The 23,732-nt window shown below is 43.4% G+C and overlaps 1 protein-coding gene across 3 annotated transcripts in view; it reads left to right on the top strand.

The window, feature by feature from the left end:
* Positions 1 to 22,277, top strand: part of SH3PXD2A (SH3 and PX domains 2A) — a 642,235-nt gene extending 619,958 nt beyond the window's left edge. For all 3 annotated transcript variants that reach the window (XM_033942411.1, XM_033942413.1, XM_033942412.1), the window contains 4 exons: positions 1,808 to 2,142; positions 6,294 to 6,343; positions 13,723 to 13,842; positions 13,946 to 22,277. In XM_033942411.1, coding sequence (XP_033798302.1) covers positions 1,808 to 2,142; positions 6,294 to 6,343; positions 13,723 to 13,842; positions 13,946 to 15,871 — 2,431 coding nt within the window. In that variant the 3' untranslated portion in view covers positions 15,872 to 22,277. The remainder of the gene's footprint in view (positions 1 to 1,807; positions 2,143 to 6,293; positions 6,344 to 13,722; positions 13,843 to 13,945) is intronic.
* Positions 22,278 to 23,732: the final 1,455 nt, after the last annotated feature.

Below are 23,732 nucleotides of genomic sequence, written 5' to 3'. Positions count from 1 at the left end.
TTCCTTATTCTTCCCTCTCCCCCCTTTACCTCCCTTTAATTTTTTTTATAACTTTGATGTTCCTAAAGCATCTAGACAACTGATCCTCTCTTCTCTCTCCCCTCTATAGCGATTAACTTGTCCTTTTGATCTCTCTCTCCTCAACAATGGATTTCCTGTCCTATTAATTCTCTTCCTTCCTCCCCTCTTAAAGTCAATCAATTTGTTACCTTTGCTTAATCTTCTGTAAACCGCATAGAACTTCACGGTATTGCGGTATATAAGCTGTTATTATTATTATTATTATTTTGAATCTTCCCCTTTCCCCAGTCCCTCTCGTATCAATTTTGTCCATGTCTTGTCCAATAATTTATGTTATTTCCCCATTTTACTTTTATTTGAACTTTTACTTTTATTTGGACTGGGCCTAAGGCCTTCTGGTCTTGCTCTCTCTGAGATTCTCAGAGAATCTCGGAGAGAGCGAGACCAGAAGGCCTTGAGCATGCGCAAATGCTCAAGGCCCAGTCCAGACCAGCACAGGCAAGAGGGAGGATCTCCAACGCACCGCCCAGCCCAGAAGAGGGAGGATCTTCGGGCACTGGCATGTCCTATGCGTTGGTGCTGGTGCCGGTGCCCAATCGGGGTAAGGGATTTTGTTTCGGTGCTCGGGGGGGATGTAGGATCGCGGTGGGGGGGGACAACACGAGCGGGGGGGATGCCGGATCGCGGGGCATGGCGCTCGTAAATCGAGTCAAACTCGGTTTCCGAGGTGCCGGTTTTGCAAATGTTTTGCTCGTCTTGCAAAGCACTCGCAAACCAGTGCACTCATAAACCGAGGTTTGACTGTATTTCAAATGAGGTCACACCAGATACTTACATGAGGGCATTATCACTACCTTTTTTTTTTTGTAAGCCATTTCTCTCCCTATGCACTCAAGCATCCTGCTGGCTTTTACCATCACCTTTTCTACCTGTTTGACTACCCTAAGATTATAAAATAGATTACCGCTAAGTCTCGCACTACTTTCGTGCACCGAAGTACAGTGGAACACTGATTATCCGGACTATTCTTGGCAGAGGGATAATCAAATATCCAGATAATTAGAAGTTACCTTTTTTCTTTTGTTTTTAATTTTAAAAAATGTCTTCAGTGCATCTACCCCCCCCCCCCTCTGACAAGAAATGACAGCATTCCCCCTCCTTCCCTGAAAAGGTACCACCAACCCCCTCCCGGACCCACAGGAAAGACTCCAGGCTTACCTTGTTTCCCTCGTGGTCTAGCTGCAGCGCTGGGGCAGAAGCGATCCTACTCACTCCTGCCCATGCTTTGTCAGTGATGAAAATAGCTGCCGAGACTTCCAGGGAAATAAGGTAGGCCTGAGGTCTTTCCTGTGGGTCTGGGACGGGGTTGGTGGTGCCAGTTCAGGGAGGGAGGGGGAATGCTGCTTTTTCTTGTCGGGTTGGAGGGGGTGCGCTGAAGGTATTTTTTGTTATTAAAACCAAAATAAAAAATTAACGTCCAATCATTGCAGGGACATACTGATGGGGGGGGGGCAATTCTCCCTGTTCGGGGGGACAGGGTGCTAGGCTGATGGCAGAGGTGACAGAAGCAGAGAAGGAGCACAAGTGGGAGGGAGAGTGATTGAAATAGTACTTTGGAGGGAACTCAGATATAAACTGAGATCCCCCCCCACCCGCCCCGAAGTAATCCGGATAATAGGGGTCCGGATAATCTGCGTTCCATTGCACTACATCCCTTTTATTTAATATTGTATCTTGGAAAATATTTATCTGCAGTAGCTGTAACATCGCGTTTGTCTTTGCACAGGTATCAGGGCAAAGAAGGCTGGGCCCCAGCCTCGTACCTGCAGAAAGCGAAAGATGACCTTTCATCCAGGAAGAAGAATCTAACAGGCCCGGTAGAAATCATTGGAAATATCATGGAGATCAGTAACTTACTGAACAGGAAATGCTCTGGCGACAAGGACACACGAGCCGAAAATGAACCAGAGGAGGCTCCGGTCACCAAGAAGGAGATCAGCTTGCCTATTCTGTGCAGTGACTCCAATGGCAATGCCATGGTACTCCCAGAGAAGCAGAACCCCAAGGGGACCCCTAGTTCTCCTGCGGTGGCTAGAATCGCTCCTCAAAGATCAGAGATAAGTAAGGAGCTTTACCATTGTTGCTGCAGATTTGGAAACACCTCCATACTGGAAGTTTGATTTCAGTTCTTCGTGTGAACAATTTTCAAGCCACTTTGTCTAAGTAGTTGCCTGGGTGACATTTCCTCTTCCTCCTTTCGCCTGTCTAAAAGAACCCACTGTAGGGCAGGGCTGGAAGAAAGCAGTACAGGTCCTTAACAGGGGCGGGGCTTGAGCAATGCATCGTCAGGGGCTGGTGAAGTGTAGGAATATCTGTCGGGAGGGGGATCTGGGGGATCTTTGGGGGGAGGGGGAGCCGCTGCTTTTTTTCCAGCTCTGGCCTCTTTAAAATATGCTCTACTGGAATGTCACTTATTCCTGTTCCACAGGAGTCACTAACCTGTGATATTGACTAATGACTCCTGTGGTCAACTAAGGTGTGGCAAAAAAAAACAACAACTTAGTAACTGCACCCCCTAAACTCTCTCTTTTAGCATGCTGTTCTATGTGGACAGTCGGGGTCCTAATGAAGGATGCCTAGCGACACCTAACTCCCCCTCCCCTCCCTTTTTTTTACAAAACCACACCAGCAGTTTTTAGCGCCGGCTGGCACGCTGAATATTTTGCGCCGCTCTGAAGATCATAGAGTTCCTATGAGAGTCGGGGAACCGCACAGCATTCAGCATGCCGGCCAGCACTAAAAACCTCTTGCGTGGTTTTGTAAAAAAAAAAAAAAAGGGGGGGGGAGCGGTTTTTGGTATCTGCGCACAGCTTTTTGTAATTTAGCTCTGTGGATTTGGATCGGTGCATTTAAAAAGTGCAAAACTGTAGCCATGGGGGATAAAGGATTTTTCACACGGGAAGGCTTTCGATTAAATGGCCACAGGGATTCTCCCCAGATACTATATAGGGCATCCCATTGGGTGCCGATATATGTTCACCAATTCAAGATGCGCACCCAGTTAAATGGCTAAGGATCCAATCCGTGCCAGTAATTGGGTGTTAATTGGCGCTAACTAGCACCAGTTTGGAATCAGATGCACATTTTCCTGCTCACTATTCTATAACTGTGTGCCCAAACCCTATAGTGTGTAACCCAAAAGGGGTGTGTGGTCAAGAGGGTACATCAGTAGGTCTGGGGCATTCCTAAAATTTGCACACAGTGCTATAGATTACTGGGGATGTGTACGCTGCTTGGATTCTAGGGGATCACGCCTGGTTTCAACAGGCGTAAGTCCTGGTGCATAAATTGGACACCAAAATTGGCCCTCAGTGCCAATCTCCAATGCGCGCTCATTTATTTCAGTGCCGATTTTGAGTGCCATTTATTGAATAGCCCTATGTGTGGAAAAGTGCATGTGGTTAACAGGAAAGTGTATATTTTTCTTTGACCTACCCGTAGGCATTTTCTAGGATGATTGCATGCATGGTTTATAAAATATGTGTGCACTTTATACACTAACATTGACCTCTGCTCTCGGGTAGCTGTGTATGTCCACTGCTTCAGTCTAGCTGCAATTTCTGCCAGGTTACCCCTAGTACTATATAAAGACACATAAGCATCTATGTACCTTTAGAAAATGGGCTAAAAATAGGCACCTATGTGGCCTTCACAGATAGGCAAGCTGTTATAAAACACCCTCTTAATGCATGTTAAATGGGATAAAGCTTGCCACTGGTTTATAAGATACTTTTCTAGTTCAATGTGTCTAGTAGTCTTGAATGCTAGGGTTATGCATCTGAACCTGCAAGTTGCTTGCAGAATGCTGTCAATCATCTTTGAACTCCACCTTCTTCCCAGGCAGCTGCTCTTGCCCCCTCAGTTTTTTTTTTCCTGCAAGCAGGTTTCTCAGAATTGTTTCTGCTCTGCGGTTTTGTTATTTATGGGTATTTTTCTTGCTGTTCATTTGGAGGCTTGGTGCCCAGAAGTTCCCACTCGAGGTTCCACTTGTTGGGACCTCTGCCTTGGAGAAGATGCAGACTCGTGTTGCGGAAGTCTGCTGCTAGCAGGATTAGCCCTCGGGGACACCTAGCTAAACAACCTGCTTTTGTAATTTTTGGAACTCGGGGGCCATGCCCTATGTAGCAGCTCACATCCCTGATTTATCAGGAGCTTGAGCAGAGGCTGTTTGGCTCTGTTCCGGTTTGGCCGGGCTCAATAGTGGAAAACAAAACAAAAACTGCAGTGATGATGTACAGGACACCAAGGCTTTATTAGACAATCATAAAAAAATATAAAACGGTTTGTTTCCTAAAGGACTGATAAGACCGAACCCAACACGGTCCGTGTTTCAAAGAAACATGCCTTCCTCAGAGGTCTTAACATATATCAGAAGAAAGAAACCTGACGGATAACAACTGTATAAAAACTGGAAGCAGCGGTGAATCACCATAAATGCTCTTGCGCGATGTCTAATAAAGCCTTGTTGTCCTGTACGTCATCACTGCAGTTTTTGTTTTGTTTCTCGTTTTGATTTTTAATTGCAGTTGTGTTGGATTTTTTGGTTTGTTGTTGCCTTTCGGGCTTTGTAGGCTAGCTGTGTGGTCCTTTCCCTCTTTGCGGCATGAGGTTTTCCAGGGATTGAGACTCAGTCGAACATCAGTCCGACTAGAAGCCCGAAGACCAAGTTCATCCAGCAAACCTGTGAGTCAGAGTTCTTCTCCATTTGTCCCAGCGGCACTCCTAAGCTGAAGCAGGCAGACATAAGACATAGTGAGTAAGAGTATTATAGCCTATGGGGAAATTTGGGGGGGGGGGTCAAAGTGAAAGTTTAAGGATTCTGTAACCAGGGCCAAGGTCCCCCACCTCTAAAACCCCTTTCCCTGCATTTTTTTGTGTTTCAGAGGAGTCCCCACCAGCTGTTTTTTTTTTGTTTTTTTTTGGGGGGGGACGCAATTTTGCTGTCGGCGGTCATCTTCGGTTTTAAATGATCTTTTTCTCTAGAGCTTCCATCTGCCTCAAAACTCCTAGATTTTCCTTAAAAATCCAATAGGGATGGACTCCTCAAGCCTTCTTACCCCCTGTATCATGCCAGGTTTGCGCTGGATGGCCGGCCGAGCAGTGTCCATGCCCCACATGCAACGGAAGGGGAGGAGCCTTGGGCTCAGCCTCCTCTGAGTCCTTCGGTGTTGGGGATCCGCAGGAGGTGTGAGTCCAAGGGAAGAAACCCTTTCCAGAACCCTCTGCAACTTCATCATAGGAGTTACTACCTCATGGGCGGAGACTCGGACAGTTTTGCCCAAGGAAATCTGTAGAGCAGCTACATGGTCTACCCTTCATGCCTTTGCCGGGTTCTATAGAGTAGACATAGCAGCCAGGAATGACGCTGCTTTCAGGTCCTTTGTTTTGAAGGAAGGCTCAGTGGACCTGCCCTAGACTCAGGAGACTGCTTTGATCCGTCCCTAGCGTTCAGGACTACTAGACGCAGTGTACTGAAAAGAAAGATTAGCTTCTTACCTCGATAATCTTTTCTGTAGATGTGTCTAGTAATCCTGAAGCCCTGCCTTCTGCCTTGGGATCAGTCTGGCTTTGGAGATTTCTCTGTCTCTCAGATAAGCTAGAAAGAAAAATCCCACAAGACACAAGAAAGTAAAGTCTGGTCTAAGACATGCGAGTAGCTCCAAATCCTGTATAATATTAGTGCTGTTTGCACATGGGTTTGGTATCCGTTTTGGTCAGTTACTTGAATGTTATAATGTTCAGTGATATGTTGGTTACAGAGCAGAACAGAATTGTAGTGTCGGAGATTCCCCCCCCCCACCCCATTTCCCTCCTTCCAGTTAAGTCTGTCATTGCAGTGCTCCTTGATTGTTTTTGTACAAACTGAGGGGGCAAGAGCAGCTGCCTGAGAAAGAGGCGGAGTTTCAAAAATGATTGACAGTGTTCTGCAAGCAACTTACAGGTTCAGATTCATAAACTACTAGACACATGTACAAGAAGATTATCAAGGTAAGAATCTAATCTTTCTATGTGAGAATTGTAAAAAGGCAACATGGACCCATTTGTGCCTTTATACAGTAGGCTTCCAGAACTATCCCCAGTGGACCACAGAGTTTTTCCCCTGCTCCAAGGCAGATGTAGATATATGTGTGTGCTCTATGCTGTATTCTCATATTAGTCCTATGTTTTTGGCAGTATTTGGTTTTTAAATACATTTTTTTCTATAATTTTAGGTTCCCCAAATCTAAGAACGAAGCCACCACCGAGAAGAGAATCTAGCCTGGTTTGTGTTTATTTTTTTCTGTGGTTGAGAAAAATCAATTTTAGATAAACTGATTTAAATAGTTGGCATCTGTGGGGGCAGGAAAAAATGAGGTGCTTCACACCGATTTTCACTTAAAGCAATTGTTGCAGTGGCCTCTTATCATATAATATTAATCCAGCCTTATAAACATCAATGAAACTGCATTTACCTAAATGGTCTGGATGTTGTATTATTAATCGTATCTATATAGTATTAGAAAGGACGCCTCAGCCCCACCACTCCACCGCAAAAAAATGTTTAGATCGCGGGAAGCATTGTGTGGTGCTTCATCATTGGCTGTCTTTTCCAACTTTAACCAACTTGAGTGTTCTTGCTTTGTTTTTATATTTTTGATCTAGTTATCTCATAAATGCATCGCTATTATATTGTACTTATTGATAATAGTCCAACTTTAGAATGGTACTTATCTCAGCCAAACCTGGGGAGCCAGACCCGACATGTTTCACACATAAACTGTGCTTTCTCAAGGGTCTCCCTAGAAAATATGGAAACAGAGCCGTAAACATACAATTGTGTACAGTCCCCATCCTATCAAAAGTTACAACATTAAAAACCAGTGTAATAAACTGCAACTTACCGAGGTCGCCACCGTCATCCGACTCCAAAAATTTAAATGAGCAAAAGATGGCGCCGGCGTCCTTGGAACTTAATTTAAATACTTCCTTCTCTCCTTCAAGTTCACGCCCCCCTGCAGCTTATTGGCCGAACTCGTGGGAAGTTCACATCACAGAACTCCATTCAATCATGTTGTTTAACCCGCGGGGTTCAACTGTGTCAACCTTAAAAATGTACCTCTGCTCCTCTTCCTTGAGCTGTCTCAGATCCCCCTCCCCCTCAGTATCATTGATCTTGTAAATAATGCGCCATCTCAATTCATCCACAGAATGTTTATGTTTAGCCCAATGTTCTACTAGGGGAGCCTGGGCTACCCTATTTACAATGCGGGACTTGTGTTCGTTAAGACGTAACTTGATCTTACGATTAGTACGGCCAATGTATATAAGGTCGCAGGGGCAAATTATTGCATATACAACCCCCTGTGAATTGCAATCGGTGTCGATTCTAGATCTTAAAATCAGATCTCTCCCAGGAACCTGCCAACTATCACCCTGGATGGTGAGTGGACACCATTGGCACCTTCCACAACTGCCGTGGCGACCACCCACCATTCTCTGTCTCTTCCCATATCTTTGAAAATTACAGCGTTGGCCCAGTGATCTCCCCCGAGAGTAAGCAACTAAGGGGAAATTTTCCAAAGATTTATGACTCTGAACTATATGCCAATATTTCTTGAGGATGCCTACCAGGGCTGAAGTTGCCCTGGAAAAAGGCAAGACGCAAGTAAGTTGATTATAATCTCCCTGGGGAGTATCTCTCGGTACACGCAAAAGGAGATTCCTCTGCGCATATCTCGCTCTTATATACGCCTGTCTAATTGAACCTTCAGGATAACCCCTAATCCGTAGTCTATCCCCCAATTTTTTGGCTTCCAATTTATACTGAGTAACCGAAGAGCAAATCCTGCGAATCCGCAAGAATTGCCCAATAGGCAAATTGTACCTTAGTTTGTACGGGTGAAAACTATTGTAATGTAGTGTGGTGTTTTTAGTCACTGGCTTTCTGTAAAGTGATGTGGAAATCAAACCCTCCTGTACCTGGACGGAAATATCTAGAAAGTCAATCATGGTTTGGTGACATACCATGGTAAATTTGATGTTGGTGTCAACAGAATTCAAATGTTGATAAAACACTTCTAATTCTTGTCTCGTACTATCCCAAATAAAGAAAATATCATCTAAGAATCGGCCCCAGAATAAAATATTGGGGTACCATATAGAGGTATAAACCCAGGTCTCCTCAAATTTTGCCATATATAGGGCAGCGACAGAGAGATACTCCCCAGGGAGATTATAATCAACTTACTTGCGTCTTGCCTTTTTCCAGGGCAACTTCAGCCCTGGTAGGCATCCTCAAGAAATATTGGCATATAGTTCAGAGTCATAAATCTTTGGAAAATTTCCCCTTAGTTGCTTACTCTCGGGGGAGATCACTGGGCCAACGCTGTAATTTTCAAAGATATGGGAAGAGACAGAGAATGGTGGGTGGTCGCCACGGCAGTTGTGGAAGGTGCCAATGGTGTCCACTCACCATCCAGGGTGATAGTTGGCAGGTTCCTGGGAGAGATCTGATTTTAAGATCTAGAATCGACACCGATTGCAATTCACAGGGGGTTGTATATGCAATAATTTGCCCCTGCGACCTTATATACATTGGCCGTACTAATCGTAAGATCAAGTTACGTCTTAACGAACACAAGTCCCGCATTGTAAATAGGGTAGCCCAGGCTCCCCTAGTAGAACATTGGGCTAAACATAAACATTCTGTGGATGAATTGAGATGGCGCATTATTTACAAGATCAATGATACTGAGGGGGAGGGGGATCTGAGACAGCTCAAGGAAGAGGAGCAGAGGTACATTTTTAAGGTTGACACAGTTGAACCCCGCGGGTTAAACAACATGATTGAATGGAGTTCTGTGATGTGAACTTCCCACGAGTTCGGCCAATAAGCTGTAGGGGGGCGTGAACTTGAAGGAGAGAAGGAAGTATTTAAATTAAGTTCCGAGGACACCGGCGCCATCTTTTGCTCATTTAAATTTTTGGAGTCGGATGACGGTGGCGACCTCGGTAAGTTGCAGTTTATTACACTGGTTTTTAATGTTGTAACTTTTGATAGGATGGGGACTGTACACAATTGTATGTTTATGGCTCCGTTTCCATATTTTCTAGGGAGACCCTTGAGAAAGCACAGTTTATGTGCGAAACATGTCGGGTCTGGCTCCCCAGGTTTGGCTGAGATAAGTACCATTGTAAAGTTGGACTATTATCAATAAGTACAATATAATAGCGATGCATTTATGAGATAACTAGATCAAAAATATAAAAACAAAGCAAGAACACTCAAGTTGGTTAAAGTTGGAAAAGACAGCCAATGATGAAGCACCACACAATGCTTCCCGCGATCTAAACATTTTTTTGCGGTGGAGTGGTGGGGCTGAGGCGTCCTTTCTAATACTATATAGATACGATTAATAATACAACATCCAGACCATTTAGGTAAATGCAGTCACACCGATTTCCAGCATATATATAATATATCAGTGTCCCGCAAACATTGCGAAGCCGCAGCACATTAAACATGGCGACCGCGGCTCAAGGGCATTTGGAAGTGTGCGGGCATCGTCGCAGTGATGTCACGTGCATGCATGATGTCATCACGGCGATGTCCTTGCAGGCACGAAGGCCCTCTAGACGGGGCCCTGAGCTGCCAGTGGGGGTTGCTGGACGGGAAGAGGAGCAAAAAGAAGGCGAGGCACTGACTTTGGCTGATGGCCTACAGGATGTGCTTCTCGCCACGAGAGGCACATCCTGTAGGCAGTTAGCCAGCGCCTCTCCTCTTCCCCGGTGTCTCACGGGCACACCTGGAATCTCGGGTGGCATACTAGTGTGCCGTGGCACACAGTTTGTGATATAGATATATTTGGTGGGGGGAAGGGTTATTGTTCCAAGCATCTTTTCTGGCTGCTGGTTAACATTTTTGCATGGTATCTGATGTGGAAGGACATTTTCAAAAAGGACATCTAAGTCCGACTTGGACATTTCCCACTATGGGCCGGATTCTGTAAAGCACGCCCGGTCTCAGAAGCCGACGGGCATCCTATTTAGAATCAGTCCTAAGGCCGCCTAAAATAAACCCGATTCTGTAACAGCTGTCCATGTTACAGATGCCAGTTAGAGAATTGGATTATTGTAGATGCGGCTGCTAAGCTTCTCGTGGTACAGCATCTCCCTGCTGTGATAAGTTTAGCGGCCGCTATTGCTGCCACCAGTTCCCCCCCCTCCAAGAATGAATGCGACAGGAGGGATGCCCAATTCTTCCTGCCTGAAACACCCCCCACGCGCCCTGAACGACCGCGGCAGGAGGGATGCCCGATCCCTCCTACCCAGAACACCCCCCACCTGACCTGAAAGACCGCAGCAGGAAGAATGCCCAATTCCTCCTGCCCGGAACACCCCCCTTTGAAGATCATCGTCAAGAGGATGCCCAGTCCCTCCTGCGAGAAACCTCCCACCATAGATATCAAGGCGCCGGGCCCCCTATGCGGCCCCCCCAGGTATGCCCCCATGCTTCTAACCCCCGGATCCCCCCTCCCCCCACTAACCTTGGTTGATGGCCAGGCGGATGGGTCTTCCCACTGTCTGACCAGCAGGCCTGCCTCTGTCGAAATGAGGTGGGCCTGCCCCTTCCCAGTGCACTGTGGGAAGGGACCTAAGGCCTGATTAGCCCAGGTGCCTAAGGCCCCGCCTATGGGTGAGGCCTTAGGCACATGGGCCAACCTAAGATTCTAAAATACACCGGGAAGGGGCTGGCCTGCCTCATTTCGACGGAGGCGGCCCTGCTGGACGGACGGTGGGAAGGCCCGGCTATCCATCAATTAAAGTTAGCAGTGGGGTTTCCAGGGAGGGGTTAGGAGAGGTGGGGGGTCATGCGTGGGGGGGGGCGGCATTGGGATATCTACAGTGGGGGTGGGAGGTTTCCGGCAGGAGGGATTAGGCACTCTCCTCCCGGTGATCTTCAAGGGGGGTGTTCCAGCAGGAGGGATTGGGCACCCTCCTGCCGGCAATCTTCAGGGGCAGGTGGGGGGTGTTCCGGGTAGGAGGGATTGTACTGTTTTATTCAGAGTTTTGGTGGGTGGGAGGGAGGTCAGTGACTACTGGGGGAATGTGGTGGGGTTATGACTTAATCTTTCCAGTGGTCCTCTGGTCAGCTTGGGTTCCGTTTTAGCACTTAGATGCTTCCAAAAGAGGTCTATCCCAAAACGTCATAAGTTCCATCCAGGACATCTTGAGAAAGGTTTTATTATCCCCGCAAGACGTCCAAGTCTAGCACTTCCATAGCCCACCCATATACACGCCACTTAACACGCCCCCTTGAACTCTGGATGCATAGCAGAAGAAACATCTTGCTAGACGTCCAGGAAAATGGTTTCAATTATCGGCGCTTGGACATTCCAGTGATTAGGATGTCCAGCTTAGACGGTTTTTCAGATGTTTTAGTTTTTTGAGTATGCCCCTAATAGGCTCTTTTGCAAGTAAACCTTCTTTTGGCAAAACTGCTATAATTAATTGTGTGCTAATGTGAAACACACTGGAAACATTAAGCCTACATTCTGTTTCCAGTTAGTTCTTTTTAATCAGGAACATTCTTAAATTTGCATGTACTGTGTCTTGTTTGATCTCATATTGCACTTTTAAGACTACTGGGCCAAAGTTAGTAATTAAAACATTACTAGGCACGTGGAGAGTAATTCTTTAACAAGGTGCCTAGGATAAGAGGGTAAAAAGGCACCTATTTTATAAAGAAAGTAGGCACCTATATCTCTCTTTTTTTTTTTTTAATTCTTTATTGATTTTCTAAACTTCAAACGTACAATACGCAAATCTATATCATATAATAAGTTAATAAAAGCACATTCAACTTACAAATATGCAAAACCAACCATTTTCTCTCACCCCCCCCCCAATGATTATTCTATAAAACACAAAAACATATACTATCCCAATAACCTTACCCTATTCAGATTAAAAATATCCTCCCACCCCAGGTGGACATACTCAAAAGTCAAATTAGGACAGAAATAGCCTCCCCCCCTCTTTCCTGGATGTGTACGAAAATAAACCAAAACTGACTCATAATCAAAGACCTACTATAGTGAGGCAATATATGATGTCAACGGCCCCCAATCCATCTTAAATAAATTTCTGTGTCCTAAACTATTGGAACATATGTCTTTGTAAAATACTAGCATAAATACCCCAGCCTCCTAAGATGTAAATTTTATAGTAGAATGCCTGGTTTAGGAAGGCAAGTAGATGCCTACTTGGGAGCTATTTTATAAAGACACATAGGAATCTATGGTGCTCATTTTCAAAGCCAATGGACACCTCAAAATACCTTAAAAATATCAATTTCCTATAAAACATTCAAATCCCAATTTTGGAGACAGAATTTTATTGTTTCGCACTACAATTTGTTCAAATAAGATATGTTGTAGGTGTGTTTTGGGCAGGACTTGGAGGGCCCCAAAAGTAGGATGTCCATCAGTAGGATGACCAAAAGTTCGGATTTCCCCGGACATGTCCGGGTTTTGAAAAGCTTCCAACAAATCGCCATCAGGCAGAAGGGCATCCAACGAGAGCAGGCCCCCGGGGTGGGGGTGGGGGGGGATTTGGGGCAGGATGGGTTGAACTGGCCTGGCCTGTAGGCGGGTCTAGGGGGTCCGGATTTTCCGTTTAGGAAATCTGGTAGCCCTATCCATCAGGGATGTTCAAATGGAAAGAAGCGTCTATGTATGTAAAGAATGTTTTTATCTAGACCTGTTTCACTCATCCTCCAAGTCACAAAAAAGTGCTCTGACCACTCCTTAATTCCCTAGTGGTAGCAGTCCCCTTCCTTCTCCCCTGAAAATGAAACCAGAAAGGAAAACCAGGTTGAACAAAGCATGTAATTCAACTCTGGAATTCGTTGCCGGAGAATGTTGTTAAATCAGTTAGCTTAGTGGGTTTTTAAAAAGGTTTAAATAATTTCCTAAAAGAGAAGTCCATAGGCCATTATTGAGATGGCTTGGGGGAAATCCACTGCTTATTCTTAGGATAAGCGGCATAGAATCTGTTTTGCTGCTTGGGACCTGGGTTGGCCACTGTTGGAAACAGGATACTGGGCTTAATGGACCTTCAGTCTGTCCCAGTATGGCAAGTATAGGATAATCAAGCCATTGTGACATCACTGATGAGGTTGGCTCTTAGGCATTGGTGGAAAGAGGCATTATGACATCACAATCCCAGCTTTGGAATGTTGCTATTCTTTGGGTTTCTGCCTGATACCTGGGACTTGGGTTGACCACTGTTGGAAACAGGATATTTGGCTTCACGGACCTTCTGTTATATCATAATCACCGTGTGGATTAAAAAAAAAAAAAATGGTTATACCATTAGAACAATAATATCCCATTATGGCAATTCTTATTGTTCTAATGGTATAACCCACAATAAATGCTTAACTCAGCTAAGTTGGCCTATTTCAAATGTTGATAAATGAAAACAAAAACCGGAAAATAAGGTGATATCTTTTTATTGGATTAACAGTTTTGCCCAGGATTTGGAAGCCTCAACTCAGAATATGGTTCTGATGAGCTACAGATGTGATTTTTTTTTTTTTTTTTAAATCCCGACGGTGATTATGATATAACAGTACCTGTCATATTGTGTGTTCTGCAGGGATTCCAGCTGCCGAAGCCCCCGGAGCCTCCTTCTGTAGAAGTGGAATACTACACTATTGCTGAATTCCAGTCTTGTATTTCTGATGGAATAAGCTTTCATGGAGGACAGAAGGCTGAAGTAAGCATAGATCACCAAGATACTCGTAGAAATGTGATTAACTTTAACTGCAAGAACCTGTGTTAGAATCTATTTGATCTAATACTGTGTTAATACATTTTAGGTTATTGAGAAAAATTCTGGAGGCTGGTGGTATGTACAGATTGGAGACAAAGAGGGCTGGGCACCTTGTTCGTACATTGATAAAAGAAAGAAACCAAATCTCAACAGAAGAACCAGTACACTAACAAGGCCAAAAGTTCCTCCTCCTGCCCCTCCCAGTAAACCAAAAGATACTGAGGATGTAGTAGCTCCTGCGTCTTCAGCTGAAAATCAGGACTCTCCTTTGAAGCACAAGTATGAGGAACCTGAATATGATATACCCACTGTTGGTTTTGACTCGGAACCTGATTTGGATGAGAATTTTAAGACTGATCCATTTTCCCTGAGTCAAGGAGAAAACGGCACCTTGGAAAAAATGTTCCAGGCATGCAAACCATCTCCCGTGTCTTCACTTAACAGGGCAAAGTTTAAAGTTGGCGAATCCTCAGATGATGTCTCTCACGAGGAGGAGACAATTTATGAAAATGATGGATTTAGGCCTTACCTTGATGACACAATGTCGAGTAAAGATTCAAGTGGTGATTCAGATTCTCTGCAAAGCTCTTCATTATCTCTGATTAGAAATAATTCTCCAAGCATTGCTTCTTCCAAATCATCACTTTTAAAATTCAAGCCTGAGAAATGTATCCAACCAGAGTTTGGGAAATGTCAATCCACAAACAACGATGAGACAAAGCCTAGGTCAGCTTCAGATGCTGGTTTGCATAATAATCCAAAGATCTGTGTGAAGAAGGAAGTGGACCAGAAACTTGGACAGAGCTTCTCCACTCGAGCAAAGCCATCAGTTAGGCCTAAACCTTTTCTAAATAAAGCAGAATCCCAAAGCCAAGAGAAAATGGACATTAACACTTTACGACGTCAACTGAGACCTACAGGCCAGCTCAGAAGTGGACTTAAAACTTCAAAGAGTGAAGAATCCGAAAGCCCCCCCCAGATAGCTTCTGAAACTATTGATGAGCCACCCAGAAGGAGCTCAGTTGATCTGACAAGTTCTTCCCACACCTTCTTGTTTTCAACCAATCAATCCCAACATGAAAAAGATAATGAACCAAAAAGCACTTACATTACCACCAGCTCCTATCAGAAGGTTCTTGATTCTGAAATCAGCTTTCCAGCTGGAGTTGAAGTAGAAGTTCTGGAAAGACAAGACAGTGGGTGGTGGTATATGAAGTATGAAGATATGGAAGGATGGGCTCCTTCTCACTATCTAGTACCTATGGATAACCAGCATCAAAAAATCTCAGCAACAGAGTCTGACGCATCATGTGCCAACAGCAAGGAGAATGAAAACAAGTCTAACAGCCTGGAGAAAATAGAAAAAAGAGTTCAAGCTTTAAATACCATCAACCAAAGCAAGAGAGCAACGCCTCCAGTTCCAAGTAGGCCACCAGGGGGCTTTTCTAAGCCTTCAGGATCAGGCAGTAGCACTGTGAAATTGAGAAATGGGGTGAGACAGTTAGCAGTGAGACCGCAGTCTGTTTTTGTTTCTCCACCCCCAAAGGACAACAATTTCTCTTGTTCTCTTCGGAGAAATGAATCGCTAACATCTACAGACCATCTGAGAGCAGTCCGTCGGAATTCATCTTTCAACACTGTCCGGCCTCAAGCAAAGGGAAAATTATCTGACAAATCTGAAGTGGAAATATTGGAGACGCCTACTCATTCCCCTCAACGAAATGGAATTCCCGTGTCCACTGTTCGCCCAAAGCCCATTGAGAAATCTCACTTTATTCACAACAACCTAAAAGATGTTTATATATCCATCGCAGACTATGAAGGGGATGATGAGACTATAGGATTCCAAGAAGGCGTCTCAATGGAAGTTTTAGAAAGAAACCCAAATGGCTGGTGGTACTGCCAGATCCTTGATGGTGGAAAATCCTTTAAAGGCTGGGTGCCCTCAAATTATTTAGAGAAAAAAAATTGAATATTGCAGATTCCTTAGGTCTGATTTATGCCAGCTGATGACATTGACTCGTGCTGGATTTTGTACAGATGTTTTATTTAAAAGGACTGATGAACTGAGGACCACAGGCCTGCCGAGTATGAAAAGTTGTCTTAAGGCAAGAAGTCAAAAGATAACGGAAAGAGGAAAAATTGGCAGAACGCCTTTTGTAAAGTTTAAATTGTATGGAACAGGGTACTGCATCAGTCTTTCTCTAAACCAAACATGTGCCTTCACTCTCTACGATATGTAATGTCTACTCAAGTTATGGATGGGATTGGGCTTGTGTCAAAGAGCCAGTGTCTGCCTCACTTCTTAGCACTATTGATAATGGAGAAGTGGACGTGCTAGATTCATATTTCAAACCTTGGTTTACAAATAAACTATTGAAAGAGAGCAGAGAAGAAAGTGAATGCATGTTTCAGACTGCCTGACCTGTACAATCCAGGTACAGGGCCTGATTTACTAAGCTAGTTCTCCCGTTTTGTGTCTGGGGGAGGAAACCTTGGCGAGTCTGGCCTAAAGGGTCTCCTTCTCTTGGAGTAATCAAGCTCCCAACTCGGGTTTTAACATCCTGAGGTTCTTATAAAGCCTCGCGCTGGCATTTGCATTTTACGTGCTGTCCTTTGAGGTTCTTTTAGTGAGGTTCCAAATGCATTCAGACCATGTTCTGCTTAAAGAAAAAAAGGAAGAGAGTGCTCAAATAGGGAATAGTTAGTTTTGAAATGCTGACCATAACATACAGACCTTTCTGCCAGTGATTTCAGTGGTCTCTTTTTTTTTATTCACGCTGCCAACCATTCAGAAGTTTGGCACACACACACACAAAAAAAGGGCAAATCAAGAAGCATAGCGCTAAATATTTGAGTCTGGTTTTGCCACAAAATCAGAGTCGAGCATGTTGCCGCTCTGCTGGGCTGCCATTGTGATATCTTGCAGCATCAAGAGTTTACAAAATAAGCCATTTTATTTTTTCACAATCTGTGCAGTTTTTAATTTGTACATTTTAGTGGGTTATTTTTCTTGTCGGTTTTATTTCTCTCTGTGTTTTTGTTTCTGGATTTTTTTTATTTTTTTTTTTTGGGGGGGGGCGTATTTTGGGTATCACAACAGTTTCTCAAGTGACAGCTCTTAAGATACCAAATTTTTCTTACAGTTCACATATGAAACCCAAACTTTGTACTGGAAAGCATTCCCAAGGTACTGCCAGGGTTAATCTAGCCTTTTTTTTTTTTTTACAACAGGAGAACAAATAATCCTAAAATCTAACTTAAAAAGTCACTAGGCCCCATTACGTTATTTGTATTTCTGATCATTTTAAATATGACAGATCTAGAACTAAAAGGAGTCTCATACCTTTTGAACTAGTCTCATTTACAAGGTACCTTTTGAATTCTTGAACTTCTATTTCTGTTAGTCAGCAAATCATGGAACCCTCTTGCCTTTTAAGCCTTCTGTGTGCTAATTGTCTAATTTAATCTCCCTTGAAAGCAAAGAATAAAAGTACTTTTTTTATAAACTGGGGTGGTTTTTTTTTTAAATTTACGTTAGCATTGAAATCACAGTTCGTGCTCCTGTTCCATTCCTAATGTGGTACAAGGACAAGGGCAATACGGAAATTTAAACCATCAGGCCCCAAGTTAGCTGAAAGCCTTTTCCAATTAGCTCAGATCCTCTTCTTATTTTGAAGTCTGGCTGTAAATCCTTGCACTTAATTTTCAAAGGTGGCAAAAATTCAGCAGCATCTTTCTGATCAAAATGAATTACAGCCAATTATCAAAGAGCAGTTGCCACAACTGCCAATCAGGAAGCTGACAGTGAGATTGTCCATGTTTGACTGGTCACAATTGATATTCCATTGTGCACCAGGATCACTAAAATAAATTTTTTTTTAAGGGATTTTTTTGTTTGCTTTGGGTTTTATTAAACAGTATCTTTTCTGTTGCTAGCTCCTGGATTTAGCATACAGTTCTGCTCAAAGAGCAGACATAACCATACTTGATAGTGCTATACGCACATCCTGGTAGAGACTTTGCTAGTTGCAAATTAATTTTAAAGGACAGTTCATCAAATGTGCATTACTACTTTACCTCAGAGCTTTCCCATCAAAAGAGCAGCAAGTAGGTCAGGGTATCATTTATCCTGCATTTTTTTTTTTTTAAATGCATTGTTCATGTCACTCCTAACATTACTGATATTAGGTTAATTTCAAAGGAATGATTGGCAGTTAAACATGTTAGTCCCTGCACCAGGCTGGATAAAACAGATGCTGTGTAGAATTTGGACCCAGCTTTGGAAGAGTTTGGAGTTTCGGGGAGGGATGTGAGAGTATTCAGGAATAGGTGGAAGGTAGTTAAGTTCTGGGTAGGTAGCAGGAAATGCAGCTGGTAACCCATTGGTATACAGTATAGCCTGTATATTAGCCCATACAAAAAAAAACCCCAACCCTCCTTAACCAGTGGCTTGAAATGTAGTGGCACCATATGAACTGTGGCCTTCCTGTTTGCAGCCACATCAGGTGAACTTGCCTGATGTTGTGGGATTTATAGTAGACATATTATATTCTGCTGGACAGTATTAAAGTACAGTAATGCATAGAATTATCTGCTAGGTTGCAATACTAATGCTAGAGGTTTAGTTACGTACTCTTATTAATGCTAATGCAGTTGTATCAGTAATAAGGAAGAAGTGATTCATTGTTTTAGGATTAATGCACTTTACCAAGAAAAACACATACAATTAAGTGCATTATTTAAAGGTGCAGTATATACAATACTTAAAATATTTATTTAAGCAATGAGTAATTTATAATTATTTAACAAGAGCAAATAAACAAACAGGTCACAGCATGTGATTAAGGAAATCACCACTTGGCTTTTTAGCGACGAATGCAGCTCCTGAGAGTTTTTCATAGAGCCATTGAAGGAACCCTAAGGAAAATGCTTACCAATAATTGCCTCTCCATTTTATAGTGAGACAGCCAAACATGGTAGAATACCCAGAAAAGCTCCTACCCCTACCCCCAGCCATCAAGTTTACTTCAGACTAACATCAGCATTCTTTAAAGCAATATTAGGGCCAGGAGTGCTGTGTGGCGTCTAATTACTTTGAATAATGCATACATTATCCTCTTTAGTTTTATGGACTCACGGGTGAAAACAGATACCAGAAACCAAATTGTCACAGAAAGCAGCAGAAGCTGGCTTTTGCGGAATGTATTACTTGAAATTGAGGATACCGTCAGTTATATCTGATGTGCTTTTGCCAAAACTGACACTGTGATTGTGGAATAATATTTTAGTTGTATAAAATTTTTTAACAGCAGTAAAGGGAAATCAATAGTACTGTTTTTCAAAAACCTTCTTTCAAAGAGCTGACAGGAATATTTTGCAATGTTGTATGGTGCCCCACTGTGGTAACAGAAGGGTACTGCAGCTGTCTTATGTTGGAAAAAAAAGCCCACCCTTAAAACACAAAGATTAAAACTAAAAAGATATCATAATACATTTAATTAGGCAAAATTACAAATGGGATTATTTTTTTGCTGTATACTGCAACTTTAATAATAATGTGCAACTTCTGAGTTCATTATTGCAGTTTATATAATGCCTGAAATATAATTTCTGTGATTCTTCTGTTTGTGTTTTGAAACCTTTTTTTTCCCTCCAAGAAATTCCACCTCCCCAATTCTAGTTTAAATCAAAATAAAATTAAAGTTGGTTTCAGTTGCCATGTTCTGGCAGGTTCAAAACCAATAATCTCACACACAGACTTGTGTTTAACTCTGAACCCCTCCCCCCCCCCCCACCACCCCCATAGATGTGTGCTGGAATTACATTGGATTGTGGCATTTCTGCTTCTACTAATGCAGGCATAGTGTGGATGGATTGGAATGAAATTTACTAGGAAAGCCGGAACCACACACTAAGAGACCCTCTTGTCACATGTCAGCCAAAGTCATCCATAGGGAGGACCCTAGGTAATTGCAGAGATGGTCAGACAAAGTAACAGCAGATTGCTTTCCATTAAAGATGAATGCCTTAAAGAGCCAGAACTGAGCATTAAACACAGAGTCAAGCACAAATGTATAATAAGCAGAAAATACTTCAGTTCTAGTGTCACTAAGAGGGGGAAGGTATCAATATTGGCTACCATTAAGAGGTGTTATTTTACCTCAACATAGCAAAGGTCCAATTCTTGCAATGAGACCTATTTACTAATGATTGGGATTAACAATAACCAAAATAACTCAGATGTAGTGAAAATCTAACAATCCCAATAAATAACTCTTCACAAAGACAATGCAAGAGATGTGTGAAATAATCACCGACAGGCCTGAAAAAGCATCAGATGACAAACCCTCCCACCATCCACAAAGTGGTATTAAGGCAGTGGTCTCAAACTCAAATCCTTATTTTAGCACAGGTTCTAGTTTATGCAATGGGACTTAACCGTGGTGTGGAAAAGTCTGGAACCATTTGGGAAGTTTGCATTCTATCAAATTTCTGACCTTCTATTTTAATTTCTTGGTTGGCCCAATAGATTTGTCTATTATAAGGGATATATTTGGCTATTAGAATCAACTTTTTAAGATCATTTGTTTCTAATTTTACAATTTTGTTGATACTGGAACAAAGCTACGATAACTTTTGCAGATCATGCCTCAAAATTGGATAGACTGTCCAATCAGCAAATCATGGAACCCTCTTGCCTTTTAAGCCTTCTGTAAGCTTCTAACCTTCTATTGTAACTTCTTTGTTGGCCCAATAGAATTGTGTTATTTCTGACCAATCAGGAGGCTGCTTTCATCAGCCAATCACAGTCCGGACATCTAGGTAATAGGGCAGCTATTAAAACGTGGGCTTTTTGGGTTTCATACACTTTCTGTATCAACCACGAACAAGACTCAGAACCTGACAAAGGAGCGCGTTCGTGTGTCAACGATGAGCGAAGAAGGATTTTCATACTACGAGGTCGCCAGCAAAGTCAGTCACAGCACAGTGCGGTGTACAAGAGAAGAAAGCGACAGGTTCAGTGGTAGACAAGTCTCGGTCCGGTCCATGTGCATCAGCTTCACGCCAAGGCCATGCACTTTGATGGATTTCATTGATCTCACCTCAGCTACTGTTTGACTGGTCAGAAGAGTGTCATGTCAGTGTCATCTCATCAGATCTCATCATCGCTGGTGCCTTCAACAAGCCACTGATGACTGATGTCCAAAGGCTTAACCGAATCGAGTGAGCGTGGAAGCACTCAAGCTGGACGTGGGAAATAGTGCTTTTCAGTGGTGAAAGCATCTTCTGCCTGTTTAGTAACCAGGCCCACACCTACGTGAGGAGGTTTCCTGGAGAGGGGTTCAAACCTGAGTGCCCCAACCTCACTATTAAGCATCCTTTGAAGGTCATGGTCTGCATATCTTCGATAGAACGGTCAACAGGCCCAAGTGCAACACAATTCTGCAAAAGTGCATGGTGCAGCTCATCAGCTGTTTCCAGGTCAGTTCCTGTTCCAAGATGACAACGCCCTTTGCCAACAGGCACCAACAGGTGATCATCTACAAGCGTCAGAACAACACTGAGTAATCGCCTGGCCGGCCCAGTCTACGGATCTGAATCCAATCGAGAACTAGTGGCAGAAGGTGGCCTAGGAGATATCCAAGAGACATCCAACATCAAACGTGAGTTGACTGAGTCACTCATTGCAGCCTGGAACCGCGTTGCTGTCCACGATCACCTCATCAAACTAGTTCACTCAATGCTGACACAGTGCAGACAGGTGATCAAGAACAGAAGGTGGCCTTCCTTCAGTTCATAACACAAGCCACCTCTTTAAGCAAAACAGAGGGTAGGAAAACCCCCAGTAAGTATACGGAAGTCATATAGAAAAATCATCTCTCCTCTCCCCGCACCTCCAAGATCCCTCCACCGAAGCAGGTTGCAGCCAGATGGGTCTCCGCGCACTTCCGGGTGTCTTCCATCTGGCACACCGGATGTAGTGTGCTGCTGGTTGGAAAGTTTGTGAGACACAGTTCTATAATGGCTTTAGGGCGCGCAGAATGGAAGTGCAAAGCTGCTCTATCAGTTTCTGCGTTTTTCAAAATGCGTTCTTCTTTTCTGTCTCCTGGATGAATCTGTTCCCCCAATCCCCTTCTAGGGGAGGTAAATTAGAGAACAGGTCTCTGAGGGATTATGGGGGGGGAGGCCCCATGTGGCACCAGAGAGCATTTTGTGAGTGCCAAGGTGTGCTTTTCAAATTATTGAAGTCAGTGTTTAGACTTAACATAAGAACATAAGAATTGCCATGTCCGGATCAGACCCTGGGCCCATCAAGTCTGGCGATCCGCACACGTGGAGGCCCTGCCAGGTGTACCCTGGCATAGTTTTAGTCTCCATATCACCGTATGCTTCTCAAGGGAGATGTGCATCTAATTTACCCTTACCCGTATCACTCTATGCCACTCTTAAGGAGATGTGCATCTAGTTTACCCTTAAATCCTAGAACGGTGGATTCTGCAATTACTTCCTCTGGGAAAGCATTCTACCACTCGCTGCGTGAAACAGAACTTCCTGATATTCGTCCTGGACCTGTCCCCCCTCAGCTTCAGTCTATGTCCTCTTGTCCATGTCACACTGGACAATGTAAATAACTGCTTTCCCTGCTCCATTTTGTCGAATCCTTTCAGTATTTTGAAAGTCTCAATCAGGTCTCCTCGCAGTCTCCTCTTCTGAAGGGAGAACAACCCCAGTCTCCTAAGTCGTTCCTCGTAGTCCAGGTTCTCCATACCTTTCACTAGCTTCGTTGCTCTTCTCTGCACCCTCTCTAGCAGTTTTATATCCTTGAATAAAAATGTTTCTCCCAATGATAAAAAAGAAGAAAAGATGGCATTGTACTGTTGCATTGTCATCGTAGAATTAAAAAACCAAACCGACAGACCCTGCAAAGAATTCTTGTTTAATTTGGTGCAGGCATTGTAAATTTAGAAGATGCATTGTACTGATTAATGCTTATTAATATGTGTACAAATGTTTACTAGCAGTCAAATTTGCTTGCCCAATTATTGCACACTGAGGCTTCCCATGCATCGGCTCCTGTGTTAATAGATACCGATCTTCTGATTCAGAAATGAAAAAGAAAGATCAAACTGAAAACAACTGGAATGTGGACGTAGTGTTCAAAATTCAAGAAACAAAGAAATCGTGGCGAGTCAATGTCCAGGATGAAGGCTTTATTCAAACAAATAAATAATCCACATAAAAATGTCTAGAGCCTGAACCTCTGATGAAGCATGAAGGACCCCCAACACGGTCCGTGTTTCGACAGTATAGTCTTCTTCAGGGGTCCCTATTTGCTCCCAAATGCAGGCATGTGGGTTAAATAATGAACGTAAAGTCTTGTTTTTCATGGCGATGCAATCACCGATGGAATTTTTAAAGCTGTGGTTATGCACCCAGCTCCGTTCTCCCTTGCACTGTTTTGTAGCCCTTGTATTGGCAGTCTCGTGCCTGGAGACACAATCTACCTGAGCTCTTCCACCAATCTGGCATGTTGTAGAAAGGATAAAAGAACGCATAGAATGAACATGGGAAATATCCTGCTCCCTACTAGTCTAGACCCATTTCCTTCTGCATATTGTCATTCTGATTTCCTGTGCTTTGGTGGTAAGTTTTGTTCAACTATAAGAAATAGATCTTCTTTTGGGGATCTACTGGTCATTCAGATGGTCACTATTGGAGACAGAATGCTAGGCCTGTTGGACCTTGATCTGACCACTCGTGGCTTTTAAAAAATATTTTTATGGTCTTATCTGCATGGAAGGCAGGGTATTTGCCTTATTAGTTATATG

This window comes from Geotrypetes seraphini, chromosome 4, assembly GCF_902459505.1.
Source record: "Geotrypetes seraphini chromosome 4, aGeoSer1.1, whole genome shotgun sequence".
NCBI lineage: Eukaryota > Metazoa > Chordata > Amphibia > Gymnophiona > Dermophiidae > Geotrypetes > Geotrypetes seraphini.
This window is presented reverse-complemented; position numbering and strand designations above follow the sequence as displayed.